We start from the raw sequence: 27278 nt of genomic DNA on the forward strand, positions 1-27278 counted from the left end.
GGGGCCTCAGCGGGCGGGGGGGGCACCGGGGGGGGCACCGGGGGACACGGGGGGGACACGAGGGGTGGCATTTGGGGACATCGAAATGGGGGGGGGACACCGAGGGGGCACCGGGGGATACGGGGGGGCACCGGGGGGACACGAGGGGTGGCACTTGGGGACACCGCTGGAGTGGGGGGCACCGGGGGGCACCGGGGGACACGGAGGGGACACGAGGGGTGGCACTTGGGGACACCGAAATGGGGGGGGGCGACACCGAGGGAGCACCGGGTGACACCGAGGGGGTACCGGGAGCACCGAGGGGACACCGGGGGGCACCGGGGGGCACCGAGGGGGCACCGGGGGGTACCGGGGGGCACCGAGGGGACACCGAGAGGGTACCGGGGGGCACCGGGGGGGTGGTGGCACTCGGGGACACCTCCGGGGCCAGGCCGAGCCCGGCGGGGCGGCGATGCGGGGAGGGGGCGGCGGCGCCTCGGGGCGCACCGGCGCCACGGCGGGGACCACGGCGGCGCCACCCCCGTTCCGAGCCGCCCCCCGCGCTCCCCCCCGGTTCCCCCGCGGGGCGCGGCCGGACACGCGTGGCCGGGAGCCGCGGCCAACCGGAGCGTACCGGGAGCGGCGGCTCCGCGCTCCGCTCCGCCGCCGCCGCCTTTGTCCCTCCTCCCGGCCGCAGCGGCGGCGGCACCGGCGGCCCCGGCGGCCCCGGCGGCCCCCATGCACCGGCCCCGCCGCCGCCGCCGAGCCCCGCACCATGCCCGAAGCGGCGGCGGCCGCGGCGCAGGACGGAGAGCGGCCCCGGCGGGGCCCGGCGGCGGAGGAGCGAACGGAACCGGCGGCGCCCACCGGAGTGCTGGGTACGGGCAACCGGCGGTGCGGGGAGGGCCGGGATGCGGCGAGCTGCGGATGCGGGACGAAGCGGGGGGGGATGGGGCTGCCGGTACCGGAGCTCGGAGCATCCTCCCGGTACCGGCTCCGAGCCGGTGGGGGTCCCGCTCATGGCGGCGGCGGGGGGTTGTGGCTCTCGGGGGGTTTTTGTCACCTTCCCCCACCCGGACAACCCCGACCCCCCCCCGGATGGCGCTGGCGGGCGGCTCCGTGTCCCCCCCCCCCGCCGCCACCACCGGTGACATCCCCGGTGTCACCCCCACCCCCGGAAGGCGTTTTGCCCCCCCCCAGCACGGCGGGGGGGTGGCGCAGCTCGCCGCCGCCTTTGTGTCGCCGTCCCCACGCCGGCCTCGGGGTCCCCTCCCCCCCCCCCGGTGACATCCCCGGAGCGGGGGGGTGGCAGGGCCCGGTGGCAGCTGTGTCACCGAGCGCGGCGGCCACCGGCGGGTGGGTGACCCACTTGGTGCCCCCCGGGACGCCGCTCGGAGCCCGCCACGCCGCAGCTCCGGTGACCTTAGCCCGGGAGCCAAGGTGAGCGGCACGGCCGGCGACAAACGGGGACAAACGGGGGGGACCCGGGGGGTGGCAGCCCCGCCGAGACCTCGGGGACGCTCCGGTGGTGGCACCGCGTGTCGGGAGGGGCCGCGGGGACAGCGGGGTCACCCCCCCCAAGCTCAGCCAGCCTGGGGGTGGCGGGGACCCCCCGTTTTCCGTGGGCACGGAATCCCCCCCGGGCCTGGCTCTGTGCCCCCGGGGTGGCAGTGTCGCGGTGGCGGTGTCGCGGGTGGCAGTGTCGCGGTGGCAGTGTCGCGGGCAGGACATGAATAATGCAGGGAGGGTGAGCTCAGCCCGCCGGCGTCACCCGGCTGGCCGGGCAGGGTGGCACTGCCACCGCCGCCGGTGCCCCGTGCCCGGCGGGCAGCCCGGTGGCCCCACGGCCTGACATGCACATGGCACCCCAAAACACGGGCACCCCAAAACAGGGGCACCCTAAAACACGGGCACCCTGGTGGCCCCATAGCCTGATATCCCCATGGCACCCCAAAACACGGGCACCCTAAAACACGGGCACCGTGGTGGCCCCACAGCCTGATCTGCCCATGGCCTGGCACCCTAAAACACGGGCACCCCAAAACACGGGCACCCAAAAACACGGGCACCCCAAAACACGGGCACCGTGGTGGCCCCACGGCCTGATATCCCCATGGCCTGGCACCCTAAAACACGGGCACCCCAAAACACGGGCACCCTGGTAGCCCCACAGCCTGATCTGCCCATGGCACCCGAAAACACGGGCACCCCAAATCATGGGCACCCCAAAACACGGGCACCCTAAAACACGGGCACCCTAAAACACGGGCACCCTGGCACCCCAATACCCGAACACCCTTAAACCTTGAGCCCCTAGCAGCCTGGCACCCCCTTACCCCCACACCCTGGCACCCTAAACACGGGCACCCTAAAACACGGGCAGCCTGGCACCCCAATACCCCAACACCCGGCTACCCCTACACCCCGGTACCCCAAAACCCGGACACCCCAACACCCTGGCACCCCAATACCCGAGCACCCTTAAACCTCAAACCCCCCACAGCTGGCACCCCCTTACCCCACACCCTGGCACCCCAACACCCCACACCCTGGCACCCCCTTACCCCACACCCTGCACCCCCATACCCCACACCCTGCACCCCATTGCCCCACACCCTGGCACCCCCTTAACCCCACACCCTGGCACCCTGTTACCCCACACCCTGCACCCCCTTACCCCACACCCTGGCACCCCACTGCCCCCACACCTGGCACCCCAACACCCCACACCCTGGCACCCTATTACCCCACACCCTGCACTCCCATACCCCACACCCTGGCACCCCATTGCCCCACACCTTGGCACCCCCGGGGTGCCCGGGTTTGGGGGTCCCACAGAGGTCCCCGGGTTTGGGGGGTCCTACAGAGGTTCCCGTGGGGGTGCCCGGGTTTGGGGGATCCCACAGAGGTGCCCGGGTTTGGGGGGTCCCACGGAGGTGCCCGGGTTTGGGGGGTCCCACAGATGTGCCCGGGTTTGGGGTGTCCCACCGATGTGCCCGGGTTTGGGGGGTCCCACAGAGGTTCCCGTGGGGGTGCCCGGGTTTGGGGGATCCCACAGAGGTCCCCGTTTTTGGGGAGCCTTTCCCGGCACCCGCCGCTCGGGCATTTCCTGTTTTCCCGGGCGGTTTCCGGCACCCCGAGCCCTTCCCAGCCCCGGGGCGCCGCCGCATCCCGGCCCGAGGAGGGGACACCGAGGGGACACCGAGGGGACACCGAGGCCGGAGGGGACACCGCGGCCGGGAAGCCACACGCGGGGTCCCCACGCCATCGGGGCCCTCCCTCGCTGCCATCCCCGCGTGGATTTTTGGGGATCCCCCCGCGCCCACCCTCCCCGCGAGGCGCTTTGGGGACACCCCGGGGCGGGCAGGGCCGTGTCCCCTGGGTGCCACCGCGCTTTGGGGACTGTCCCCATCCCAGCCTGGCTGCCCGCCGCGTTTCCATGGAGACCGGTTGATTTTTTTTTTTTTTTTTCCCATCCCCGTTTTCCCTGCGCTTTTCCGCGCCCGGGCTCCGGGAGGAGGTGAGAGCCTTTGGGGACGCTCCGAGGGGACACCCCGCGACATTGGGGGTGGCGGGGCGCGCCCGCGGCTCCTCCCCGCAGCTGTCGGGGCCGATTTTGGGAGCTGCCGCCGCAGAAACCCGATGCCAGCCGGGCTGGGGACAGGCGGGGACAGGCGGGGACAGGCGGGGACAGGCCGGGACGCGTCCCGCCGCCAGCGCGGGGTACCGGGGCGCCCCGGGAGCCGCTGGCCGCCGGTGCTGATCGGTGCCCCGGCTGCCCCCGCAGATAAACTCTTCGGGAAGCGGCTGCTCCAGGCCGGGCGCTACATCATGTCCCACAAGGCCTGGATGAAAACGGTGCCCACCGAGAACTGCGACGTGCTGATGACATTCCCGGGTAGGGACGGGCCGGGAGAACCGGGAAAACCGGGAGCGGGGTGGGGTGGGACCGGGGAAACCGGGAGCGGAGTGGGGTGGGACCGGGGAAACCGGGATCGGGATTGGGATGTGGCTGGGAAAACCGGGATCGGGGTGGGATCGGGAAAACCGGGATTGGGATGGGACTGGGAAAACCGGGATCGGGATCGGGGTGGGACTGGGAAAACGGGGATCGGGATCGGGGTGGGATCGGGGAAACCGGGATCGGGATGGGACGGGGAAAACCGGGATCGGGATGGGACGGGGAAAACCGGGATCGGGATGGGACGGGGAAAACCGGGATCGGGATGGGACTGGGAAAACCGGGATCGGGATCGGGATGGGACTGGGAAAACCGGGATCGGGGTGGGGCCGGGAAAACCGGGATCGGGATGTGGCCGGGAAAACCGGGGTCGGGGTGGACCGGGAAAACCGGGGAAACCGGGATTGGGATGGGACGGGGAAAACCGGGATCGGGATTGGGATGTGGCCGGGAAAACAGGGATCGAGGTGGGACCGGGAAAACCGGGATCGGGATTGGGATGTGGCCGGGAAAACCGGGATCGGGGTGGGGTGGGACCGGGAAAACCGGGATCGGGATCGGGGTGGGACCGGGAAAACCGGGATCGGGATGGGACTGGGAAACTGGGATCGGGGTGGGGTGGGACAGGGAAAATTGGGACCGGGATGGGGCCTGGAAAACCGGGATTGGGATGTGATCGGGAAAACCGGGACAAGGGTGGGGTGGGACCGGCAAAACCGGGCTCGGGATGCGATTGGGGAATCCGGGATGGGATGTGGCCGGGAAAATCCGGGATAGCCGGAGCAGGAGGGGGTGGGGATGGTGGGGAGAGGCCGGGAGGTGGCAGTGGGGGATGGGGGATGGGGGAGGGATTGGGGATGATGTGGGAATGGGGATGGAATGGGGGATTGGGGACGGGATGGGGACATGGGGACCAGGATAGGGACACCTGGATGGATGGGGACAGGGATGAGGGACACATGGAGGGCTGGGCCCCAGGACAGTGACACGTGGCAGGATGGGGACAGGGATGAGGGACACCTGGAGGGATGGGAACAGGGATGAGTGACATGAGGATGGATGGGGATAGGGATGAGGGACATGGGGATGGGTGAGGACCTGGATGAGGGACACCTGGATGGATGGGGACAGGGAAGAGGGACACCTGGAGGGATGGGGACTGGGGTAAGGGACACCTGGAGGGATGGGGACGGGGATGAGTGACATGTGGCAGGATGGGGACAGGGATGAGGGACACCTGGAGGGACAGGGATGAGGGACATGTGGAGGGCTGGGCATCAGGATGGTGACACGTGGCAGGATGGGGACAGGGATGAGGGATGGCTGGGGACAGGGATGAGGGACACTGGGATGGCTGGGGACAGGGATGAGGGACACGGGGATGGATGGGGACTGGGATGAGGGACATGTGGCAGGATGGGGACTGGGATGAGTGACACGGGGAGGGCTGGGCACCAGGATGGTGACACGCAGCAGGATCAGGACACGGTTGAGGGATGGATGGGGACAGGGAAGAGGGACATGTGGCAGGATGGGGACAGGGATGAGGGACATGTGGCAGGATGGGGACAGGGATGAGGGACATGGGGATGGCTGGGGACAGGGATGAGGAACACGTGGAGGGCCTGGGCCATGGGACAGTGACACCTGGCAGGATGGGGAACGGGGATGAGGGATGGATGGGGACAGGGAAGAGGGACACCTGGAGGGACGGGGACAGGGATGAGTGACACGTGGAGGGCTGGGCATCAGGATAGTGACACATGGCAGGATGGGGACAGGGATGAGGGATGGCTGGGGACAGGGATGAGGGACACTGGGATGGATGGGGACAGGGATGAGGGACACTGGGATGGATGGGGGCAGGGATGAGGGACATGGGGCAGGATGGGGACAGGGATGAGTGATACTGGGATGGATGGGGACAAGGATGAGGGACACGGGGATGGACGGGGACAGGGATGAGTGATGGATGGGGACAGGGAGGAGGGACACGTGGAGGGATGGGGACAGGGATGAGTGACAGGGGGAGGGCTGGGGACAAGGATGAGTGACAGGGGGAGGGCCGTGCCGCGGGGCAGTGACACGGGGCAGGATGGGGACAGGGATGAGGGATGGCTGGGGACAGGGATGAGGGACACGGGGATGGCTGGGGACAGGGATGAGGGACACGGGGAGGGCCGTGCCCCGGGACAGTGACACGAGGATGGCTGGGGACAGGGATGAGTGACACGGGGATGGCTGGGGACAGGGATGAGTGACAGGGGGAGGGCGGTGCCGCGGGGCAGTGACACGGGGCAGGATGGGGACAGGGATGAGGGATGGCTGGGGACAGGGATGAGGGACATGGGGCAGGATGGGCACAGGGATGAGTGACACGGGGATGGCTGGGGACAGGGATGAGGGACAGGGGGAGGGCCATGCCGCGGGGCAGTGACACGGGGCAGGATGGGGACAGGGATGAGTGCCACGGGGCAGGCTGGGGACAGGGATGAGTGACAGGGGGAGGGCCGTGCCGCGGGGCAGTGACACGGGGATGGCTGGGGACAGGGATGAGTGACACGGGGAGGGCGGTGCCGCGGGGCAGTGCCACACGGCAGGACACGGCGGTGTCCCCGCAGACAGCACGGATGACCACACGCTGCTGTGGCTGCTGAACCACATCCGCCTGGGCATCCCCGAGCTGATCGTGCAGGTGCGGCACCACCGGCACACGCGCGTCTACGCCTTCTTCCTCACCGCCACCTACGAGAGGTGCGTCCCCACCGCGTCCCCATGTCCCCACAGTGTCCCCAGAGTGTCCCCATGTCCCCAGAGTGTCCCCATGGTGTCCCCAGTGTCCCCACTGTGTCCACACAGTGTCCCCACCGTGTCCCCAGAGTGTCCCTAGAATGTCGCCACACTGTCCCCACTGTCCCCCCGCTGTCCCCACACTGTCCCCCCACTGTCCCCTCGCTGTCCGGCGCTGTCCCCCCGCTGTCCCCACGCTGTCCCCCCGCTGTCCCCACTGTCCCCGCGCTGTCCCCTCTGTCCCCACGCTGTCCTCGCGCTGTCCCCACTGTCCCCTCACTGTCCCCTCGCTGTCCCTACACTGTCCCCACTGTCCCCCCGCTGTCCCCCCGCTGTCCCCACGCTGTCCCCGCTATCCCCACACTGTCCCCACGCTGTCCCCACTGTCCCACACTGTCCCCTCACTGTCCCCCCGCTGTCCCCGCTGTCCCCCCACTGTCCCCCCGCTATCCCCTCACTGTCCCCGCTGTCCCCCCGCTGTCCCCGCTGTCCCCCCACTGTCCCCCCGCTATCCCCTCACTGTCCCCGCTGTCCCCTCACTGTCCCCACTGTCCCTACGCTGTCCCCGCTGTCCCCCCGCTATCCCCACACTATCCCCACACTATCCCCACACTATCCCCACACTGTCCCCTCACTGTCCCCTCACTGTCCCCGCTGTCCCCGCTGTCCCCAGCCTGCTGCGCGGCGCGGACGAGCTGGGGCTGCGCAAGCCGGTGAAGGCGGAGTTCGGGGGCGGCACTCGCGGCTTCTGCTGCGAGGAGGATTTCATCTACGAGAACATCGACAACGAGCTGGGCTTCTTCAGCTCGCAGGTGGGCACCGGGCACCGGCTGGGGGCACCGGCTGGGGGCACGGGGGGCACGGGGGACACAGTGGGCACGGGGGCTGGGGGGCACCAGGTGTGGGGCACGGGGGGTATAGGGGCTGGGGGGCACGGGGTGTCGGGTGTGGGGCACGGGGGCACGGGGGTACAGGGGCTGGGGGGTGTGGGGCACGGGGGTATGGGGCACGGGGGCACGGGGGGCACGGGGGTTACAGGGGTATGGGGCACGGGGGCACGGGGGGCACGGGGGTTACGGGGGCTGGGGGGCACGGGGGGTGCAGGGGCTGGGGGGCACGGGAGGATACAGGGGCACGGGGGGCACGGGGCTACGGGGGGCACGGGGGGCACGGGGCTACGGGGGGCACGGGGGGCACGGGGCTACGGGGGGCACGGGGGGCTGGGGGGCACGGGGGCACGGGGTGTGGGGCACGGGGGCACGGGGGGTGGGGTGTGGGGCACGGGGGTGTGGGGGCACGGGGGCACGGGGGGCACGGGGGGTACAGGGACTGGGGGACACGGGGGCACGGGGGGCACGGGGGCACGGGGTGGGGTGCACGGGGGCACCAGGGGTACAGGGGCTGGGGGGCACGGGGGCACGGGGGACACGGGGGTACGGGGTGTGGGGCACGGGGGGTACAGGGGCTGGGGGGCACGGGGGGTACAGGGGCTGGGGGGTACGGGGGGCACGGGGATACGGGGGTATGGGGACTGGGGGGCACGGGGGCACGGAGGGTACAGGGGGCACGGGGAGTGCAGGGGCTGGGGGGCACGGGGTGGGGGGTGTGGGGCATGGGGGGCACGGGGGGCACAGGGGGCATGGGAGGCATGGGGGCACGGGGTGTGGGGCACGGGGGGTACAGGGGCTGGGGGGCATGGGCTGAGGCGTGTGGGGCATGGGGGGCACGGGGGCTGGGGGACACGGGGTGTGGGGCACAGGGGCACGGGGTGGGGGGCACCGGGTGGGGGGCACGGGGGGCTGGGGGCAAGGTGTGGGGAGCACGGGAGTACAGGGGCATGGGGGTACGGGGTGCACGGGGTGCACGGGGGCACGGGGTGTGGGGCACGGGGAGTGCAGGGGCTGGGGGGCACGGGGTGGAGGGTGTGGGATATGGGGTGTGGGGTGGGGGGTACAGGGTATAGGGTGTGAGATATGGGGTGTGGGGTTTGGGATAGGGGATATGGGGTACAGGGTGTGGGATCTGGGGAGGCTGGGGGAGGATCCAGCCACCTCCAGTGCTGGGGACAAGGACAGGGCCAGGGAGGGGACAAGGACTGGGCCAGGGTTAGGGAGGGGACAGGGACAAGGCCAGGGAGGGGACAGGGCCAGAGAAAGGACAAGGACAGCGCCAGGGCCAGGGAGGGGACAAGGACAAGGCCAGGGAGGGGACAGGGCCAGAGAAGGGACAAGGACAAGGACCGGGTGAGGGAGGCGACAAGGACAGGATCAGGGAGGGGACAGAGCCAGAGAAAGGACAAAGCCAGGGCCAGGGGCAGGGAGGGGACAGGGACAGAGAAAGGACAAGGACGAGGACAGGGTGAGGGAGGGGACAGGGCCAGGGGCAGGGAGGGGACAGGGCCGATGGCACTGTCCCCCAGGAGCGGCAGAGCATCATCCGCTACTGGCTGGAGAACCTGCGGGCCAAGCAGGGCGAGTCCCTGCACAACATCCACTTCCTGGAGGGACAGCCCATCAGTGAGTGTGACACTGGGGACACTGCCACGGGGCACGGGGACACTGCCACGGGGTGTGGGGACACTGCCACGGGGTGTGGGGACACTGCCATGGGGCACGGGGACACTGCCACGGGGCGTGGGGACACTGCCCTGGCACCCGGGGACACTGCCATGGGGCACGGGGACACTGCCACGGGGCGTGGGGACACTGCCACGGGACTGGGGACACTGCCACGGGGCACGGGGACACTGCCATGGCACCTGGGGACACTGCCACGGGGCTGGGGACACTGCCACAGGGCACGGGGACACTGCCACGGGGCTGGGGACACTGCTACGGGGCGTGGGGACACTGCCACGGGACTGGGGACACTGCCACGGCACCCGGGGACACTGCCACGGGGCACAGGGACACTGCTACGGGGCGTGGGGACACTGCCACGGCACCCGGGGACACTGCCACGGGACTGGGGACACTGCCACGGGGCATGGGGACACTGCCACGGGGCACGGGGACACTGCCCCTGTGGCACGCAGCTCCCACGTGCCACTGTCCCCACTGTCCCTGTGCCAGCCCCACCACCCCAGGGCCATGCGGGGTGGCAGTGGGGACCCCTGGGCCGTGTCCCTGTTGTCCCTAACCCTGTGTCCCCACTGTCCCTGACCCTGTGTCCCCACTGTCCCCAACCCTGGGGCCGCGTGCTGAGCGGGTAGGATCCTGTCCCCACTGTCCCCACTGTCCCCGCTGTCCCCGCCCCTACTCCCGCGGCCCCCGGGCCGTGCGGGGTGGCAGCGAGGACCCCGGGCCGTGTCCCTGTTGTCCCTAACCCTGTGTCCCCATTGTCCCTAAACCTGTGTCCCCACTGTCCCCATCCCTGGGGCCGTGTGCCGGGCGGGGTGTGTAGGATCCTGTCCCCACTGTCCCCACTGTCCCCGCTGTCCCCGCTGTCCCCGCCCGTACTCCCTCCCCCCGGGGCCGTGTCGCCGGTGTCGCCGGTGTCGCTGACGGTGTCGCCCGTGCGGTGGCAGTCCCGGAGCTGGCGGCGCGGGGGGTGATCCAGCAGCTCTTCCCGCTGCACGAGCAGAGGATCCTCAAGCGCCTGATGAAGTCCTGGGTGCAGGCGGTGTGCGAGGCGCAGCCCCTCGGTGAGACCGGGGTGTGGGGGGACCCCAGGGGGGTTTGGGGGGTCCCAAAGGGGTTTGGGGTCACCCCAGGAGGGTTTATGGGGTCCCATCCCTTTGGTGAGGCTTTGGGGTCACCCCTAATGGGGTGTGCGAGGCGCAGCCCCTCGGTGAGAGCGGGGTGTGGGGGTCCCACGGGGGGTCTGGGGGGGTCCCAGAGGGGTTTGGGGGGGTCCCAGAGGGGTTTGAGGGGTCCCAGTCCCTCGGTGAGAGTGGGGATCCCCCCCAATGCGGTGTGCGAGGCGCAGCCCCTCGGTGAGAGCGGGGGGGTTTGGGGGTCCCACGGGGGTTTGGGGGTCCCAGGGGGGTTTGGGGGGGTCCCAGGGGGGTTTGGGGTGACCCCAGAGGGGTTTGGGGTGACCCCATGAGGGTTTGAGGGGTCCCAGCCCCTCGGTGAGAGTGGGGATCCCCCCCAAAAGGGTGTGCGAGCCGCAGCCCCTCGGTGAGATTGGGGGTGTGGGGGTCCCACAGGGGTTTGGGGGGGTCCCAGAGGGGTTTTAGGGGTTCCATTTAGGGTGACCCCAGTGGGATTTTCAGGCTCCTAGCCCCTCGGTGAGCTTTGGGGTGACCCCCAAGGGGGTTTGGGGGTCCCAGAGAGTTCGGGGTGACCCCAGTGGGGTTTGTGGGGTCCCAGAGGGTTCAGGGTGACCCCAGTGGGTTTTTTGGGGTCCCAGAGGCTTCGGGGTGACCCCAGTTGGGTTTTTTGGGTCCCAGAGGGTTCGGGGTGACCCCAGTGTGGTTTTTGGGGTCCCATTTAGGGTGACCCCAGTGTGGTTTTTGGGGTCCCATTTAGGGTGACCCCAGTGAGGTTTTTTGGGGTCCCAGAGGGTTTGGGGTGACCCCAGTGGGGTCTGTGGGTTCCCAGAGGCTTCGGGGTGACCCCAGCAGGTTTTTTGGGGTCCCAGCCCCTCGGTGAGCTCTGGGGTGACCCCAGTGGGGTTTGTGGGGTCCCGGCCCCTCGGTGAGCTCTGGGGTGACCCCAGTGGGGTTTTTTGGGGTTCCCAGAGGCTTCGGGGTGACCCCAGCAGGTTTTTTGGGGTCCCAGCCCCTCGGTGAGCTTTGAGGTGACCCCAGCGGGGTTTTTGGGGTCCCAGCCCCTCGGTGAGCTCTGGGGTGACCCCCGCGGGTGTTTTGGGGTCCCTGCCCCGCTGACGCCCCCCGTGCCCCCCCAGATGACATCTGTGACTATTTTGGGGTGAAGATCGCCCTGTACTTCGCCTGGCTGGGGTTCTACACCTCGGCCATGGTGTACCCGGCCGTGTTCGGCTCCATCCTCTACACCTTCACCGACAGCGACCAGGTGGGGCCTCCCCGGGGGTACCCCGACCTTCCCGGGGGGAGCCACCCCTCTGGGGGTCCTGTCCTTTGGGGGGGGTTCCTAAAATCCTTTAAGGGTTCCCATCCCTTCCATCCCATCACTTCTTGTGGGTTTTACTTCCCTTTGTGGGGTCCCATCCTTCTGGGAGGGTTCCCAAAGTCCTTCAAGGGTTCCCACCCCCTCTCGGGGTTCCCATTCTTCTGGGAGGGTTCCCAAAATCCTTTAAGGGTTTTCATCCCCCCTTGGGGTTCCCATCACTCCTTGTGGGTTCCCATTCTTCTGGGAGAGTTCCCAAAATCCTTTAAGGGTTCCCATCCCTTCCATCCCATCACTTTTTCTGGGTTTTGCTTCCCTTTGTGGGGTTTTTATCCCCTCTCGGGGTTTTCATGCTTCTGTGAGGGTTCCCAAAATCCTTTTAGGGTTTCTATCCCTTCCTGGGGTTCCCATCCTTTGGGAGGGTTCCCAAAATCCTTTAAGGGTTCCCATCACTCCTTGTGGGTTCCCATCCTTCTGGGGGGGTTCCTAAAATCCTTTAAGGGTTCCCATCCCTCCTTGGGGTTTCCATCCTTCTGGGGGGGTTCCTAAAATCCTTTAAGGGTTTCCATCCCCTCTCGGGGTTCCCATCCTTTGGGAGGGTTCCCAAAGTCCTTCAAGGGTTCCCATCCCTTCCTGGGGTTCCCATCACTCCTTGTGGGGTTTGCTTCCCTTTGTGGGGTTTCCATCGCTCCTTCGTGGGTTCCCATCCTTTGGGGGGGTTCCTAAAATCCTTTAGGGGTTCCCATCACACCTTGTGGGTTTTCATCGTTCTGGGAGGGTTTCCAAAGTCCTTTAAGGGTTTCCATCCCCTCTTGGGGTTCCCAAAGTCCTTTGAGGGTTCCCATCCCCTCTGGGGGTCCCATCCTTTGGGGGGGTTCCTAAAATCCTTTAAGGGTTTCCATGCCTTCCTGGGGTTCCCATCCTTCTGGGAGGGTTCCCAAAGTCCTTCAAGGGTTCCCATCCCTTCCATCCCATCACTCCTTGTGGGTTTTCATCCTTCTGGGAGGGTTCCCAAAATCCTTTAAGGGTTTCCATCCCCTCTCGGGGTTTCCATCCTTCTGAGGGGTTCCTAAAATCCTTCAAGGGTTTCTATCCCTTCCATCCCTTCACTTCTTGTGGGTTTTCCTTCCCCTTGTGGGGTTTTCATCCCTCCTTGGGGTTTCCATCCTTCTGGGAGGGTTCCTAAAATCCTTTAGGGGTTCCCATCCCCTCTGGGGGTCCCATCCTTCTGGGAGGGTTCCCAAAAGCCTTTAAGGGTTTTCATCCCTTTCCAGGGTTTCCATCACTCCTTTGTGGGGTTTTCATCCCTCCTTGGGGTTCCCATCCTTTGGGAGGGTTCCCAAAGTCCTTTAAGGGTTTCCATCACTCCTTGTGGGTTTTCATCCTTCTGGGAGGGTTTCCAAAGTCCTTCAAGGGTTTCCATCCCTTCCTGGGGTTTCCATCACTCCTTGTGGGTTTTGCTTCCCTTTGTGGGGTTTTTGTCCCTCCTTGGGGTTTTCATCCCCTCCTGGGGTTTCCATCCCTTCCATCCCATTACTTCTCATGGGTTTTGCTTCCCTTTGTGGGGTTTTCATCCCTTTTTGGGGTTTACCAGCTCTCCTTCAGGGTTTCCCTCCCTCCTTGTGGGGTTTTCCATCCCTCTTTGTGGGCTTTTCCTTGTGGGCTTTTCCTCGTGGGGTTTTCCTTGTGGGCTTTTCCTTGTGGGGTTTTCCTTGTGGGGTTTTCCTCGTGGGCTTTTCCTCATGGGCTTTTCCTCCTGTGTGGTTTTCCTCGTGGGGTTTCCTCATGGGGTTTTCCTTGTGGGGTTTTCCTTGTGGGGTTTTCCTTGTGGGCTTTTCCTCGTGGGCTTTTCCTCCTGGGCTTTTCCTTGTGGGCTTTTCCTCATGGGGTTTTCCTTGTGGGGTTTTCCTCATGGAGTTTTCCTTGTGGGGTTTCCCTCATGGGCTTTTCCTTGTGGGCTCTTCCTCATGGGGTTTTCCTTGTGGGGTTTCCCTCATGGGGTTTTCCTCGTGGGGTTTCCCTCATGGGGTTTTCCTCCTGTGTGGTTTTCCTCGTGGGGTTTCCTCAGGTGGTTTTCTTTGTGGGGTTTCCTCATGGGGTTTTCCTCCTGTGCTTTTCCTCCTGGGTTTTTCCTCTTGGGCTTTTCCTTGTGGGGTTTCCTCGTGGGATTTCCCCTCCCTCCTTCTGGATTTCCCCCTTCCCTGCCGGATCCCCTCCCCTCCCTCCCCTTTTCCCTCAATCCCCTTTTCCCCCCCATCCCCTCGGGACCGTGCCAGCCCCCACCCCCCTGGGGCTGCATTTGGGGGCTGTGGGGGGGGACCAACCCCGGAGCAGTCTGTCCATCTGTCCCCCAGACCAGCCAGGACATCTCCTGCGTGGTCTTTGCCCTCTTCAACGTCGTCTGGGCCACGCTCTTCCTGGAGGAGTGGAAGCGCCGCGGCGCCGAGTTCGCCTACAAGTGGGGGACGCTGGACGCGCCCGCCGAGTCCCTGGAGGAGCCGCGGCCGCAGTTCCGGGTCAGGCGGGGTCCTGGGCCCTCTGGGGGGTCCCTTCTGGGGTCTCTTCTGGGGATCCTGTCCCTTCCTGGGGGTCCTGTCCCTTCTGGGGTCCCTTCTGGGGGTCCCATTCCTAGGGTTCCCATTCCTGGGGCTCCTGTGCCCCCTCTGGGGGTCCCTCTGGGGGTCCTGTCCCCTCTGGGGGTCCCATCCCTGGGGGTCCTGTCCCTTCTGGGGTCCCTTCTGGGGGTCCTGTCCCTTCTGGGGGTCCTGTCCCTTCTGGGGGTCCCATTCCTGGGGATCCTGTGCCCTAGAGGTCCCTTCTGGGGCTCCTGTCCCCTAGGGGTCCCTTCTGGGGGTCCTGTCCCCTCCGGGTCCCTTCTGGGGGTCCTGTCCCTTTTGGGGGTCCTGTCCCTTCTGGGGCTCCCATTCCTGGGGGTCCTGTCCCTTCTGGGGGTCCTGTCCCCTCTGGGGGTCCCATTCCTAGGGTTCCCATTCTTGGGGCTCCTGTCCCCTCCGGGGTCCCTTCTGGGGGTCCCATCCCTGGGGATCCTGTCCCCTCCAGGGGTCCCATCCCTGAGGGTCCCATCCCTTGGGCTCCTGTCCCCTCTGGGGGTCCCGTTCCTGGGGCTGCTGTCCGTTCTGGGGGTCCCATTCCTGGGGGTTCTGTCCCTTCTGGGGGTCCCTGTCCCTGTGGGTCCGTGGATCTGTGGGGTCCCTGTCCCTGGGTGTGCTACAGGCCATGGGTCCCTGTCCCTGTCCCTGTGGGTGTCCCATGTGTCCCTGTCCCCGTGGGTGCCCTGTGCCCCTGTCCCTGTCCCTTTGGGTGTCCTATGGGTCCCTGTCCCTGTCCCTGTGGGTGTCCCATGTGTCCCCGTGGGTCCCTGTCCCTGTGGGTGCCCTATGCCCCTGTCCCTGTCCCTTTGGGTGTCCTATGGGTCCCTGTCCCTGTCCCTGTGGGTGTCCCATGTGTCCCTGTCCCCATGGGTGTCCCCCCTGTGTCCCCGCGTGCCCCGTGTCCCCATGTCCCTGTGGGTGCCCCGTGTGTCCCCTCATGCCCCGTGGGTGTCCCCCCCGTGTCCCGGTGTCCCCGTGGGTGTCCCCCCCGTGTCCCCGTGTCCCCTCATGCCCCGTGGGTGTCCCCCCCGTGTCCCGGTGTCCCCGTGGGTGTCCCCCCCGTGTCCCCGTGTCCCCTCATGCCCCGTGGGTGTCCCCCCCGTGTCCCGGTGTCCCCGTGGGTGTCCCCCCCGTGTCCCCGTGTCCCCTCATGCCCCGTGGGTGTCCCCCCCGTGTCCCCGTGTGCTCCGTGTCCCCGTGTCCCCCGTGTGTCCCCATCCCCGCGTTTCCCCATCCCCGTGGGTGTTCCCCCCCGTGTCCCGGTGTCCCCGTGTGCCACGGGCGGTGCGCGCAGGGCTCCAAGCGGATCAGCCCGGTGACCAGCACTGAGGAGTTCCATTACCCGCCCTGGAAGCGCCTCCTGTTCCAGAGCCTCGTCAGCCTCCCCGTCTGCCTGGCCTGCCTGGCCTGCGTCTTCCTGCTGATGCTGGGCTGCTTCCAGCTCCAGGTGGGACGGGGACACTGGGGACAGGGACAGGGACACCGCCCTGGGGACAGGGACACCCCCCTGGGGACAGGGACAGGGACACCGCCGTGGGGACAGGGACAGGGACAGTGCACTGCCTGGCCTGCCTGGCCTGCGTCTTCCTGCTGATGCTGGGCTGCTTCCAGCTCCAGGTGGGACAGGGACACTGGGGACAGGGACAGGGACACTGCCCTGGGGACAGGGACAGAGCTCTGGGGACAGGGACAGTGACAGTGACAGTGCACTGCCTGGCTTGCCTGGCCTGCGTCTTCCTCCTCATGCTGGGCTGCTTCCAGCTCCAGGTGGGACAGGGACACTGGGGACAGGGACAGGGACAGGGACAGGGACACTGCCCTGGGGACAGGGACAGTGACAGTGACAGTGCACTGCCTGGTCTGCCTGGCCTGCGTCTTCCTCCTCATGCTGGGCTGCTTCCAGCTCCAGGTGGGACAGGGACACTGCCCTGGGGACAGGGACAGGGACAGGGACAGGGACAGGGACAGGGACAGTGCACTGCCTGGCCTGCCTGGCCTGCGTCTTCCTGCTGATGCTGGGCTGCTTCCAGCTCCAGGTGTGCTGGGGACAGGGACAGGGACAGGGACAGGGACAGGGACAGGGACACTGCCCTGGGGACAGGGACACTGCTCTGGGAACAGGGACACTGCGCTGGGGACGGGGACAGGGACACTGCTCTGGGGACAGGGACACCACCCTGGGGACAGTGACAGTGGCACTGCTGGTGCTGCTCCGGGTCCTGATCCTGATCCTGACCCTGATTGTCTCCCTGTCCCCATCCCCATCCCCATCCCTGTCCCTGCCCCCTCCCTGTCCCCTCTCTGTCCCCACCCTGTCCCCACCCTGTCCCTGTCCCCTCCCTGTCCCCTCCCCATCCCTGTCCCTGTCCCCATCCCTGTCCCTGTCCCATCCCTGTCCCCTCCCTGTCCCATCCCTGTCCCTGTCCCTGTCCCTGTCCCTGTCCCTGTCCCTGTCCCTGTCCCCATCCCTGTCCCCATCCTGTCCCCTCCCTGTCCCCTCCCTGTCCCATCCCTGTCCCCTCCCTGTCCCCTCCCTGTCCCTGTCCCTGTCCCCATCCCTGTCCCCTCCCTGTCCCCTCCCTGTCCCTGTCCCATCCCTGTCCCCTCCCTGTCCCCTCCCTGTCCCCTCCCTGTCCCATCCCTGTCCCCACCCTGTCCCCTCCCCGTCCCTGTCCCCTCCCTGTCCCCTCCCTGTCCCCTCCCTGTCCCTGTCCCTGTCCCTGTCCCTGTCCCCTCCCTGTCCCCTCCCTGTCCCCTCCCTGTCCCCATCCCTGTCCCCTCCCTGTCCCCTCCCTGTCCCGTCCCTGTCCCCCCCTGTCCCCTCCCTGTCCCCTCCCTGTCCCCTCCCTGTCCCCATCCCTGTCCCCTCCCTGTCCCCTCCCTGTCCCGTCCCTGTCCCCCCCTGTCCCCTCCCTGTCCCCACCCTGTCCCCTCCCTGTCCCCATCCCTGTCCCCTCCCTGTCCCGTCCCTGTCCCGTCCCTGTCCCCCCCTGTCCCCTCCCTGTCCCCACCCTGTCCCCTCCCCGTCCCTGTCCCCTCCCTGTCCCCCCCTGTCCCTGTCCCCACCCTGTCCCCATCCCCTCCCTGTCCCTGTCCCCTCCCTGTCCCTGTCCCTCCCTGTCCCCTGTCCCTGTCCCCTCAGGAGCTGGTGCTCAGTGTCCAGGAGCTGCCGCGCGTCCTTCGCTTCCTGCCCAAGATCATCCTGGCCGTCATTGTCACCGCCTGTGACGAGCTCTACAAGAAAGTGGCCTTGTGGCTCAATGACATGGGTGCGTGGGGACCCTGCGGTGGCCCTGGGGTGGCCCTGGGGTGGCTCTGGGACCCCCTGACCCCCCCTGTGCCCTGCAGAGAATTATCGGCTGCAGAGCGCCTACGAGAAACACCTCATCATCAAAATGGTCCTGGTGAGGGACACGGGGACACTGGGGACACGGGGACAGGGGACAGGGGGACACTGGGGAACACAGGGGACATGGGAACACTGGGGGACACGGGGACACTGGGAGAGACTGGGACATGGGAACACTGGGGACACTGGGGGGGCATGGGGGACATGGGAACACTGGGAGACTGGGACATGGGGACATGGGGGACACTGGAACATGGGGAAGCTGGGGGACAAGGGGGGACATGGGGGACACTGGGGACAGGGGGGGACACTGGGGGACACGGGGACGTTGGGGACAGGGGGACATGGAGGACATGGGGACACTGGGGGACACGGGGACAGGGGACACAGGGACACTGGGGACATGGGGGACGTGGGGGACACGGGGACACTGGGGGACACAGGGACACTGGGGAACACTGGGGGACACGGAGACACTGGGGACAGGGGGACACTGGAGACACGGGGGGACGTGGGGGACACTGGGGAACACTGGGGAACACGGAGACACTGGGGACATGGGGGGCATGGGGGACATGGGAACACTGGGGACATGGGGGACACAGGGACACTGGGGACAGGGGGGATGTGGGGGACACGGGGACACTGGGGGGCACAGGGACACTGGGGAACACTGGGGGACACGGAGACACTGGGGACAGGGGGGACACTGGAGACACTGGGGGACAAGGGGGGACATGGGGGGCACTGGGAGAGACTGGGACATGGGGACACTGGGGGACACTGGGAGAGACTGGGACATGGGGACACTGGGGGGCACAGGGACACTGGGGAACACTGGGGGACACGGGGACACTGGGGACATGGGGGACACGGGGACACTGGGGACATGGGGACACTGGAGACACTGGGGACACTGGGGGACACTGGGGGACAAGGGGGGACATGGGGGGCACTGGGAGAGACTGGGACACGGGGACACTGGGGGGGACTGGAGACACTGGGGGACACAGGGGACACTGGGGACATGGGGGGAGACTTGGGCACGGGGACATGGGGGACACTGGGGACACTGGGGACGGGGGGGACACGGGGGACACAGGGACACTGGGGGACATGGGGGACACGGGGACACTGGGGGGAGTCTTGGGCACAGGGACATGGGGGACAATGTGACACCAGGGACATGGGGGGAGACTGGGTACATGGGGAACACGGGGACACGGGGACAATGGGTGGCACTGGGGGACAAGGGGGAACATGGGGGGAGACTTGGGCATGGGGACATGGGGGACATGGGGGACAATGTGACACTGGGGACAGAGGGATATGGGGGGACATGGGGGACACTGAGACACAGGGGACATGGGGGGACTGGGGGACACAGGGGGACACGGGGGACTGGAGAGGTCCTGGCAGCTCTTGCTGAGGGGACAGAGGGGACAGAGGGGACTGGAGGGGTCCCAGTGGCTCTTGCTGAGGGGACAGAGGGGACAGAAAGGTCCAGAAGGGACAGAGGGGACAGGAGGGGTCCTGGCAGCTGCAGAGGTGACAGATGGGGCTGGAGATGTCACAGAGGTGACACGGAGGGAAGCAGAAGGTCTCAGCCAGCGCTGAGGGGACACCGAGGTGACCGAGGGGACATCGAGGTGACCCAGGGGACACCGAGGTGACCCAGGGGACACCGAGGTGACCCAGGTGCCACCCCCCTCCGTGTCACCGCCAGTTCCAGTTCGTCAATTCCTACCTGAGCCTTTTCTACATCGGATTCTACCTCAAGGACATGGAGCGCCTCAAGGAGGTGAGGGGACAGCGATGTCCCCAAAGTGTCCCCAACACCCCTCCACCCCCCCCCCCACTCCGCCACCACCGCATCCGTCCGGGTGTCCCCGCCCGTGTCCCCGCCCAGCGCGGCTCACGGCGCGTCTCTGTGTCCCTGTGTGTGCTCGTGGTGGTGTCGCCGTGTTGTCCCTTGCGTGTCCCCGTCGTGTCCCTTCCGCAGCTCCTGCTCATCCTGTCCCTGTCGCAGAGCCTCGCGCGGCAGCTCCGGGAGGCTCTGCTCCCCTCCATCCTCCTCCACCTCCACCTCTCCCTCATCTTCCTCAGGCGCCTCCTGCGCTCCTGCTGGACGCTGGGAGTATCCAAAGTAGGAGCGCGGGGACAGCCAGGGGACAGCCAGGGGACAGCCAGGGGACAGCCAGGGGACAGCCAGGGACATCCAGGGGACAGCCAGGGGACATCCAGGGGACAGCCAGGGGGGACACAGGGGACAGCCAGGGGACACCCAGGAGAAACACAGGGGACACTCAGGGGAAACTCAGGGGACACCACTCAGGAGACACCCAGGGGACATCCAGGGACATCCAGGGGACACTCAGGGGACATCCAGGGGGCACTCAGGGGAAACACAGGGGGCACTCAGGGGACACTCAGGGGACATCCAGGGGGCACTCAGGGGACATCCAGGGGACACACAGGGGAAACGCAGGGGACACTCAGGGGACACTCAGGGGACATCCAGGGGAAACACAGGGGACACTGAGGGGACATCAGGGACACCATGAGAAGAGCAGGGACACCGTGGGGACATCAGGGAGGAGCAGGGACATTGAGGGGACATCAGGGAGGAGCAGGGGACACCACAAGGGGAGCAGGGACACCACGAGAAGAGCAGGGACACCGTGGGGACATCAGGGAGGAGCAGGGATATTGAGGGGACATGAGGAGCAGGGGACACCATGAGAAGAGCAGGGAAACCGTGGGGACATCAGGGAAGAGCAGGGGACACCGTGGGGACATCAGGGAAGAGCAGGGGACACCGTGGGGACATCAGGGAGGAGCAGGGGACACCGTGGGGACATCAGCAGCGCCAGGAACCGCGCGGGGCCAGGCCGTGGGGACGCTCCCCGTCGATGGGGAAGGGGAGGGCGGGGGCGGGTGGGGATGGGGCGGGGTGGGTGGCAGCGTGTGACCCGCTGTCCCCGCTGTCCCCGCTGTCCCCGCTGTCCCCGCAGATGCTGGCCACGCTGCTGATCACGCGGCAGTTCCTGCAGAACGTGCGCGAGGTGTCGCAGCCCCACCTGTACCGGCGGCTGCGGCGGGGCCAGCTGAGCGTGCGGAGCCTGCGGGAGCTCGGCCGCGCCCTGCTCCGCCGCCTCGCCCCGCACCCGGCCCCGCACGCCGCTCCCGAGCATCCCCGCAGCCAGAAGAAATGCCTGAACGGCGGCTGCGGCGTGCCCGAGGAGGAGGAGGAGGAGGAACAGCAGCGCGGGGAGGAAGAGCGGCGCGGCTCGGAGGAGGAGGAGGAGGAGGGCGCGCTGGATTGCGGGTTGAGGCTGAAGAAGGTGAGCTTCATCGAGCGCGCCGAGCGGCGCGGCGAGCCCGCGGGGCCCGAGGATGAGCCCTTCCTGGAGGAAGGCAGCCCCACCATGGTGGAGAAGGGCATGGACCCCGCCGCCGTGTTCGAGCTCTGCGAGGAGGAGGAGGAGGCCGAAGGGCAGCCCGGCAGCCCCGGCAGGGCGGCGGAGGCGGCGGTGCTGGCGAGGAGGAGGAGGAGGGAGGAGGAGGAGGGGGAGGAGGAAGGGAGGAAGCGCAACCGCGCCTCGTGGATTGACCCGCCCGAGGAGGATTACTCCACGCAGCTGACCCAGGCGGAGGTGGAGAGCTGCATGCAGAAGTACGAGGTGGGTGGCTGCTGTCCCCTTTGTCCCCTCTGTCCCCTCTGTCCCCTCGGCCCTGGGCCTGCTGGGCTCCCCGAGGTGTCCCATGGCTTCCCTGAGGTGTCCCCACGGTCATCAGGATCCCCGAGGTGTCCCATGGGGTCCCTGAGGTGTCCCCGTGGCCACCAAGATCCCCGAGGTGTCCCATGGGCTCCCTGAGGTGTCCCCGTGTCTGGTGGCCTCCCAAAGTGTCCCTTCCTGAGGTGTCCCCATGGCCATCAGGATCCCCAAGGTGTCCCCGTGGCCATCAGGATCCCCAAAATGTCCCATGGTGTCCCCAAGGTGTCCCCGTGTCTGGTGGCCTCCCAAAGTGTCCCTTCCTGGGGTGTCCCCATGTCTGGTGGCCTCCCAAAATGTCCCTTCCCAAGCTGTGCCATCAGGATCCCAGAGGTGTCCCCATGTCTGGTGGCCTCCCAGAGTGTCCCTTCCCAAGGTGTCCCTGCAGCCATCAGGACTCAAGGTGTCCCATGGGGTCTCAGAGGTGTCCCCATGTCTGGTGGCCTCCCAGAGTGTCCCTTCCCAAAGTGTCCCCGTGGCCATCAGGACCCACGAGGTGTCCCCGTGTCTGGTGGCCTCCCAGCGCGCCCCTTCCCCAGCTGTCCCATCAGGACCCCGGTGACGCGGTGGCTGTCCCCTGTCCCCTCAGGACACCTTCCAGGACTACCAGGAGATGTTCATCCAGTTTGGCTACGTGGTGCTCTTCTCCTCGGCCTTCCCGCTGGCGGCCGCCTGCGCGCTGCTCAACAACGTCCTGGAGATCCGCAGCGACGCCTTCAAACTCTGCAGCGGCCTGCAGAGACCCTTCGGGCAGAGGGTGGCCAGCATCGGCCACTGGCAGGTGGGACAGGGACAGGGACATGGGGACAGCATGGCCAGCATCGGCCACTGGCAGGTGGGACAGGGACAGGGACATGGGGACATGGGGACACAGTGGGGACATGGGGACACGGGCCTGCAGAGACCCTTCGGGCAGAGGGTGGCCAGCATCGGACACTGGCAGGTGGGACAGGGACAGGGACATGGGGACATGGGGACACGGGGACAGGGACATGGGGACAGCATGGCCAGCATCGGCCACTGGCAGGTGGGACAGGGACAGAGGGGACATGGGACATGGGGACATGGGGACAGGGCCTGCAGAGACCCTTCGGGCAGAGGGTGGCCAGCATCGGCCACTGGCAGGTGGGACAGGGACAGGGACATGGGGACATGGGGACACGGGCCTGCAGAGACCCTTCGGGCAGAGGGTGGCCAGCATCGGCCACTGGCAGGTGGGACATGGGGACAGGGACATGGGGACACGGGCCTGCAGAGACCCTTCGGGCAGAGGGTGGCCAGCATCGGCCACTGGCAGGTGGGACAGGGACAGGGACATGGGGACAGCATGGCCAGCATCGGCCACTGGCAGGTGGGACAGGGACAGAGGGGACAGGGGACATGGGGACAGGGGCCTGCAGAGACCCTTCGGGCAGAGGGTGGCCAGCATCGGCCACTGGCAGGTGGGACACACAGGGGACATGGGGACATGGGGACACGGGCCTGCAGAGACCCTTCGGGCAGAGGGTGGCCAGCATCGGCCACTGGCAGGTGGGACAGGGACAGAGGGGACATGGGGACACAGTGGGGACATGGGGACAGAGGGGACACGGGCCTGCAGAGACCCTTCGGGCAGAGGGTGGCCAGCATCGGCCACTGGCAGGTGGGACACACAGGGGACACAGGGACATGGGGACAGGGGCCTGCAGAGACCCTTCGGGCAGAGGGTGGCCAGCATCGGCCACTGGCAGGTGGGACAGGGACAGAGGGGACATGGGGACATGGGGACAGGGGCCTGCAGAGACCCTTCGGGCAGAGGGTGGCCAGCATCGGCCACTGGCAGGTGGGACAGGGACAGGGGACACAGGGGACATGGGGACAGGGTGACAGCGGCCTGCAGAGACCCTTCGGGCAGAGGGTGGCCAGCATCGGACACTGGCAGGTGGGACAGGGACAGAGGGGACATGGGGACATGGGGACAGGGTGACAGGGGCCTGCAGAGAGCCTTTGGGCAGAGGGTGGCCAGCATCGGCCACTGGCAGGTGGGACAGGGACAGGGGACATGGGGACATGGGGACAGGGGCCTGCAGAGACCCTTCGGGCAGAGGGTGGCCAGCATCGGCCACTGGCAGGTGGGACAGGGACAGGGACATGGGGACATGGGGACAGCATGGCCAGCATCGGCCACTGGCAGGTGGGACAGGGACAGGGACATGGGGACAGAGGGGATCCCCATTAACTGCCACACTAATTAATTACCCAATTAACCACACCCTTTAATTAACACCCACAGAAGGTGATGGAGGCCATGGGCGTGCCGGCCATCGTGGCTGTTACCTGATCGCTCAGTGCAATCCCCATTAACCGCCACACTAATTAATTACCCAATTAACCAAACCCATTAATTAACACCCCAAATGGTCCCTGCAGAAGGTGATGGAGGCCACGGGCGTGCTGGCCATCGTGGTCAACTGTTACCTGATAATGGCACAGTGCGATCCCCATTAGACACCACACTAATTAATTACCCAATTAACCAAACCCATTAATTAACACCCCGCAGAAGGTGATGGAGGCCATGGGCGTGCCGGCCATCGTGGTCAACTGTTACCTGATCGCTCAGTGCGATCCCCATTAACCGCCACACTAATTACCCAATTAACCAAACCCGTTAATTAACACCCCGCAGAAGGTGATGGAGGCCATGGGCGTGCCGGCCATCGTGGTCAACTGTTACCTGATCGCTCAGTGCAATCCCCATTAATGAGAACACTAATTAATTACCCAATTAACCAAACCCGTTAATTAACACCCACAGAAGGTGATGGAGGCCATGGGCGTGCTGGCCATCATGGCTGTTACCTGATCGCTCAGTGCAATCCCCATTAACCAGCACACTAATTAATTACCCAATTAACCAAAGCCGTTAATTAACACCCACAGAAGGTGATGGAGGCCATGGGCGTGCTGGCCATCGTGGTCAACTGTTACCTGATCGCTCAGTGTGGGCAGCTGCAGCGCCTCTTCCCGGGGCTCAGCCCCCAGGCCGCCATCGTCTGCGTCGTGGTGCTCGAGGTACCGGGGCTGGGGGCACCCCAAGAGGGCTGGGGGCACCCCGGGGTCACCCCAATGGGGTTTGGGGTCCCATCAGGGTCACCCCAATGGGGCTGGGGGCACCCCGGGGTCACCCCAATGGGGCTGGGGGCACCCCAGGGTCAGCGTGCTGGGGGCTGGGGGCACCCCAATGGAGCTTGGGGTCACACCAGGGTCACCCCAATGGGGGCTGGGGGCACCCTGGGGTCATCCTAATGGGGCTGGGGGCACCCCAATGGGGCTGGGGTCACACCAGGGTCACCCCAATGGGGGCTGGGGGCACCCTGGGTCACGCCATGGGGCTGGGGGCACCCTGGGGTCACCCCAATGGGGCTGGGGTCACCCCAATGGGGCTGGGGGCACCCCAAGGTCACCCCAATGTGAATTGGGGTCACCCCAATGGGGCTGGGGGTCACCACAGGGTCACCCCAATGGGGCTGGGGTCACCCTGCTGGGGGTTGGGGTCACCCCCGGGTCACCCCAATGGGGCTGGGGGCACCCGGGGTCACCGTGCTGGGGGCTGGGGGCACCCCAATGGAGCTTGGGGTCACCCCAGGGTCACCCCAATGGGGGCTGGGGGCACCCTGGGGTCACCCCAGGGGTGTTTGGGGTCACCCTGCTGGGGGCTGGGGGCACCCCGGGTCACACCATGGGGCTGGGGGCACCCCAAGGTCACCCTGCTGGGGGTTGGGGTCACCCCATGGGGCTGGGGGCACCTCAGGGTCACCCCATGGGGGATGGGGGCACTCAGGGGTCACCCCAATGGGGCTGGGGGCACCCCGGGGTCACCCCAGGGGTGTTTGGGGTCACCCTGCTGGGAGTGGGGTCACCCTGGGGTCACCCCAGTGGGGTTTGGGATCACCCCAGTGGGGTTTGGGGTCACCCCAGGGTCACCCCGCTGGGGTTTGGGGTCACCCTGCTGGGTTTGGGGTGCCCAGGCTGGGTCATGGATTTGGGGGTGCCGATGGCTGCGGGGGGGAGAGGCCGGGGCAGTTCTGGGCTGGAGGGTCCAGAAACCCCTGGGGGCTCAAATACCCCAAAATCCCCGAGGGTTCACACTCACAGCCCTGCACAACTAATTAATCAGTTAATTAATCAATCAATCAATTAATTAATTAATTCCCTGGATGCTGGCCTGGGGTTTGGGGCGGAAATTCCAGATTTGGGGGTGGAAGGGGCAGATTTGGGGTGGAAGGGGCGGATTTGGGGTGGAAGGGGCGGATTTTGGGGTGGAAGGATGGGATTTCGGGGATGCCGGGGATGCTGAGGTGTGTCCCTGTGTCCCCTGTCCCCCTGTCCCCTGTCCCCTGTCCCCAGCACTTCGCCCTGCTCCTCAAGTACGTGATCCAGGTGGCCATTCCCGACATCCCCGCCTGGGTGGCCGAGGAGATGGCCAAGCTGGAGTACCAGCGCCGCGAGGCCTTCAAGGTGGGTCCCCAGGGTGTCCCCAGGGTGTCCCCAAGGTGTCCCCAGGATCACTGGGCTCCCCAAGGTGTCCCCAAGGTGTCCCCAGGATCGCTGGGCTCCTCAAGGTGTCCCCAAGGCATCCCCAAGGTGTCCCCAGGATCGTTGGTGTCCCCAAGCTGTCCCCAGGGTGTCCCCAAGCTGTCCCCAAGGTGTCCCCAGGATCGTTGAGGTGTCCCCAGGATCGCTGGGCTCCCCAAGGTCTCCCCAAGGTTGTCCCCAAGGCGTCCCCAAGGTGTCCCCAGGGTGTCCCCAAGGATCCCCAAGGTGTCCCCAGGATCTCCGGGCTCCCCAAGGTGTCCCCAGGGTGTCGCCAGGATCACTGGGCTCCCCAAGGTGTCCCCAGGGTGTCCCCTCGCTGTCCCCTGTCCCTGTCCCCTCGCTATCCCCCCGCCGTGCCCCACGCCGTGTCCCCTCGCTGTCGCGCTGTCCCCTGGCTGTCGCGCTGTCCCCTGGCTGTCCCAGTGTCCCCTCGCTGTCCCCTGTCCCTGTCCCCTCGATATCCCCCCGCCGTGCCCCACACCCGCTGTCCCCTGGCTGTCGCGGTGTCCCCTCGATGTCGCCTGTCGCTGTCCCCAGAAGCACGAGCGGCAGGCCCAGCACCACTTCCAGCAGCAGCAGCGCCGCAAGCGCGAGGAGGAGGAGCGGCAGCGCCACGCCGAGCTCCAGGCGCGCCGCGACCGCGACCCCGCCCGCGACGAGGCCACCAAGGCCGAGGCCACCGGGCAGGACCCGGTGCACGACAAAGGCCAGGCCAAGGGGAAAAGCTCCGGCGGCTCCTCCGCGCACGGAACCGACAAACCCAAGCGGCCCAGCTCGCTGCTGGCCACCAACAACGTGATGAAGCTGAAGCAGATCATCCCCCTGCAGGGCAAATTCCTGTCCGGGAGCACCGGCGCCACCGGCACCGCCGCCGCCCGGTCGCCGCAATCGCCCACGGGCAGCGAGAACAAATTACCGGGATTCCTGAGCTTCAAATTCCTCAAATCGCCCGAGACTAAGCGGGACGCGGGCACCGAGAAGGTGCAGTCGCCCACCAAGCCCTTCAATCCCGGCAAGCTCTTTAATTTCGGCAAGTCCGAAGGGCTCGGTGCTAACGGGGGAGCGGCCGGAGCGGCCCCGCAGCCCCGCGCGGGGTCCTCGGCGGAGGCGGCGCCCGGGAAGTCGCATCTCAACGAGGAAGGAGCGCGGGAGGAAGCGGAGAACCGGGCGGAGGAGGAGGGAGGAGGTGGTCGGCTCTGA

At 67.1% G+C, this 27278-nt stretch overlaps 1 protein-coding gene across 3 annotated transcripts; it reads left to right on the plus strand.

The window, feature by feature from the left end:
* Nucleotides 1-709: 709 nt before the first annotated feature.
* Nucleotides 710-27278, plus strand: ANO8 (anoctamin 8; the record flags this gene model as incomplete). Of its 3 annotated transcripts, none has more annotated exons than XM_084220910.1 (18): nucleotides 711-857; nucleotides 3767-3877; nucleotides 6562-6694; nucleotides 7404-7542; nucleotides 9150-9246; nucleotides 10257-10373; nucleotides 11582-11709; nucleotides 14118-14279; nucleotides 15670-15822; nucleotides 17518-17644; nucleotides 17724-17779; nucleotides 19451-19525; nucleotides 19727-19870; nucleotides 20739-21407; nucleotides 22090-22281; nucleotides 24423-24554; nucleotides 25890-26000; nucleotides 26616-27278. In XM_084220910.1, the coding sequence occupies exons 1-18, from the start codon at nucleotides 755-757 to the stop codon at nucleotides 27276-27278; spliced, it is 3312 nt and encodes a 1103-aa protein (XP_084077036.1). In that variant the 5' UTR covers nucleotides 711-754. The 3 variants fall into 3 exon arrangements, with proteins under 3 accessions (XP_084077037.1, XP_084077036.1, XP_084077038.1); XM_084220912.1 differs by lacking the exon at nucleotides 711-857 and adding an exon at nucleotides 1276-1419; XM_084220911.1 differs by lacking the exon at nucleotides 19727-19870 and having other exon boundaries at nucleotides 710-857.

Source organism: Fringilla coelebs (assembly GCF_963513975.1).
Source record: "Fringilla coelebs genome assembly, chromosome: 24".
Classification (NCBI taxonomy): Eukaryota; Metazoa; Chordata; class Aves; order Passeriformes; family Fringillidae; genus Fringilla; species Fringilla coelebs.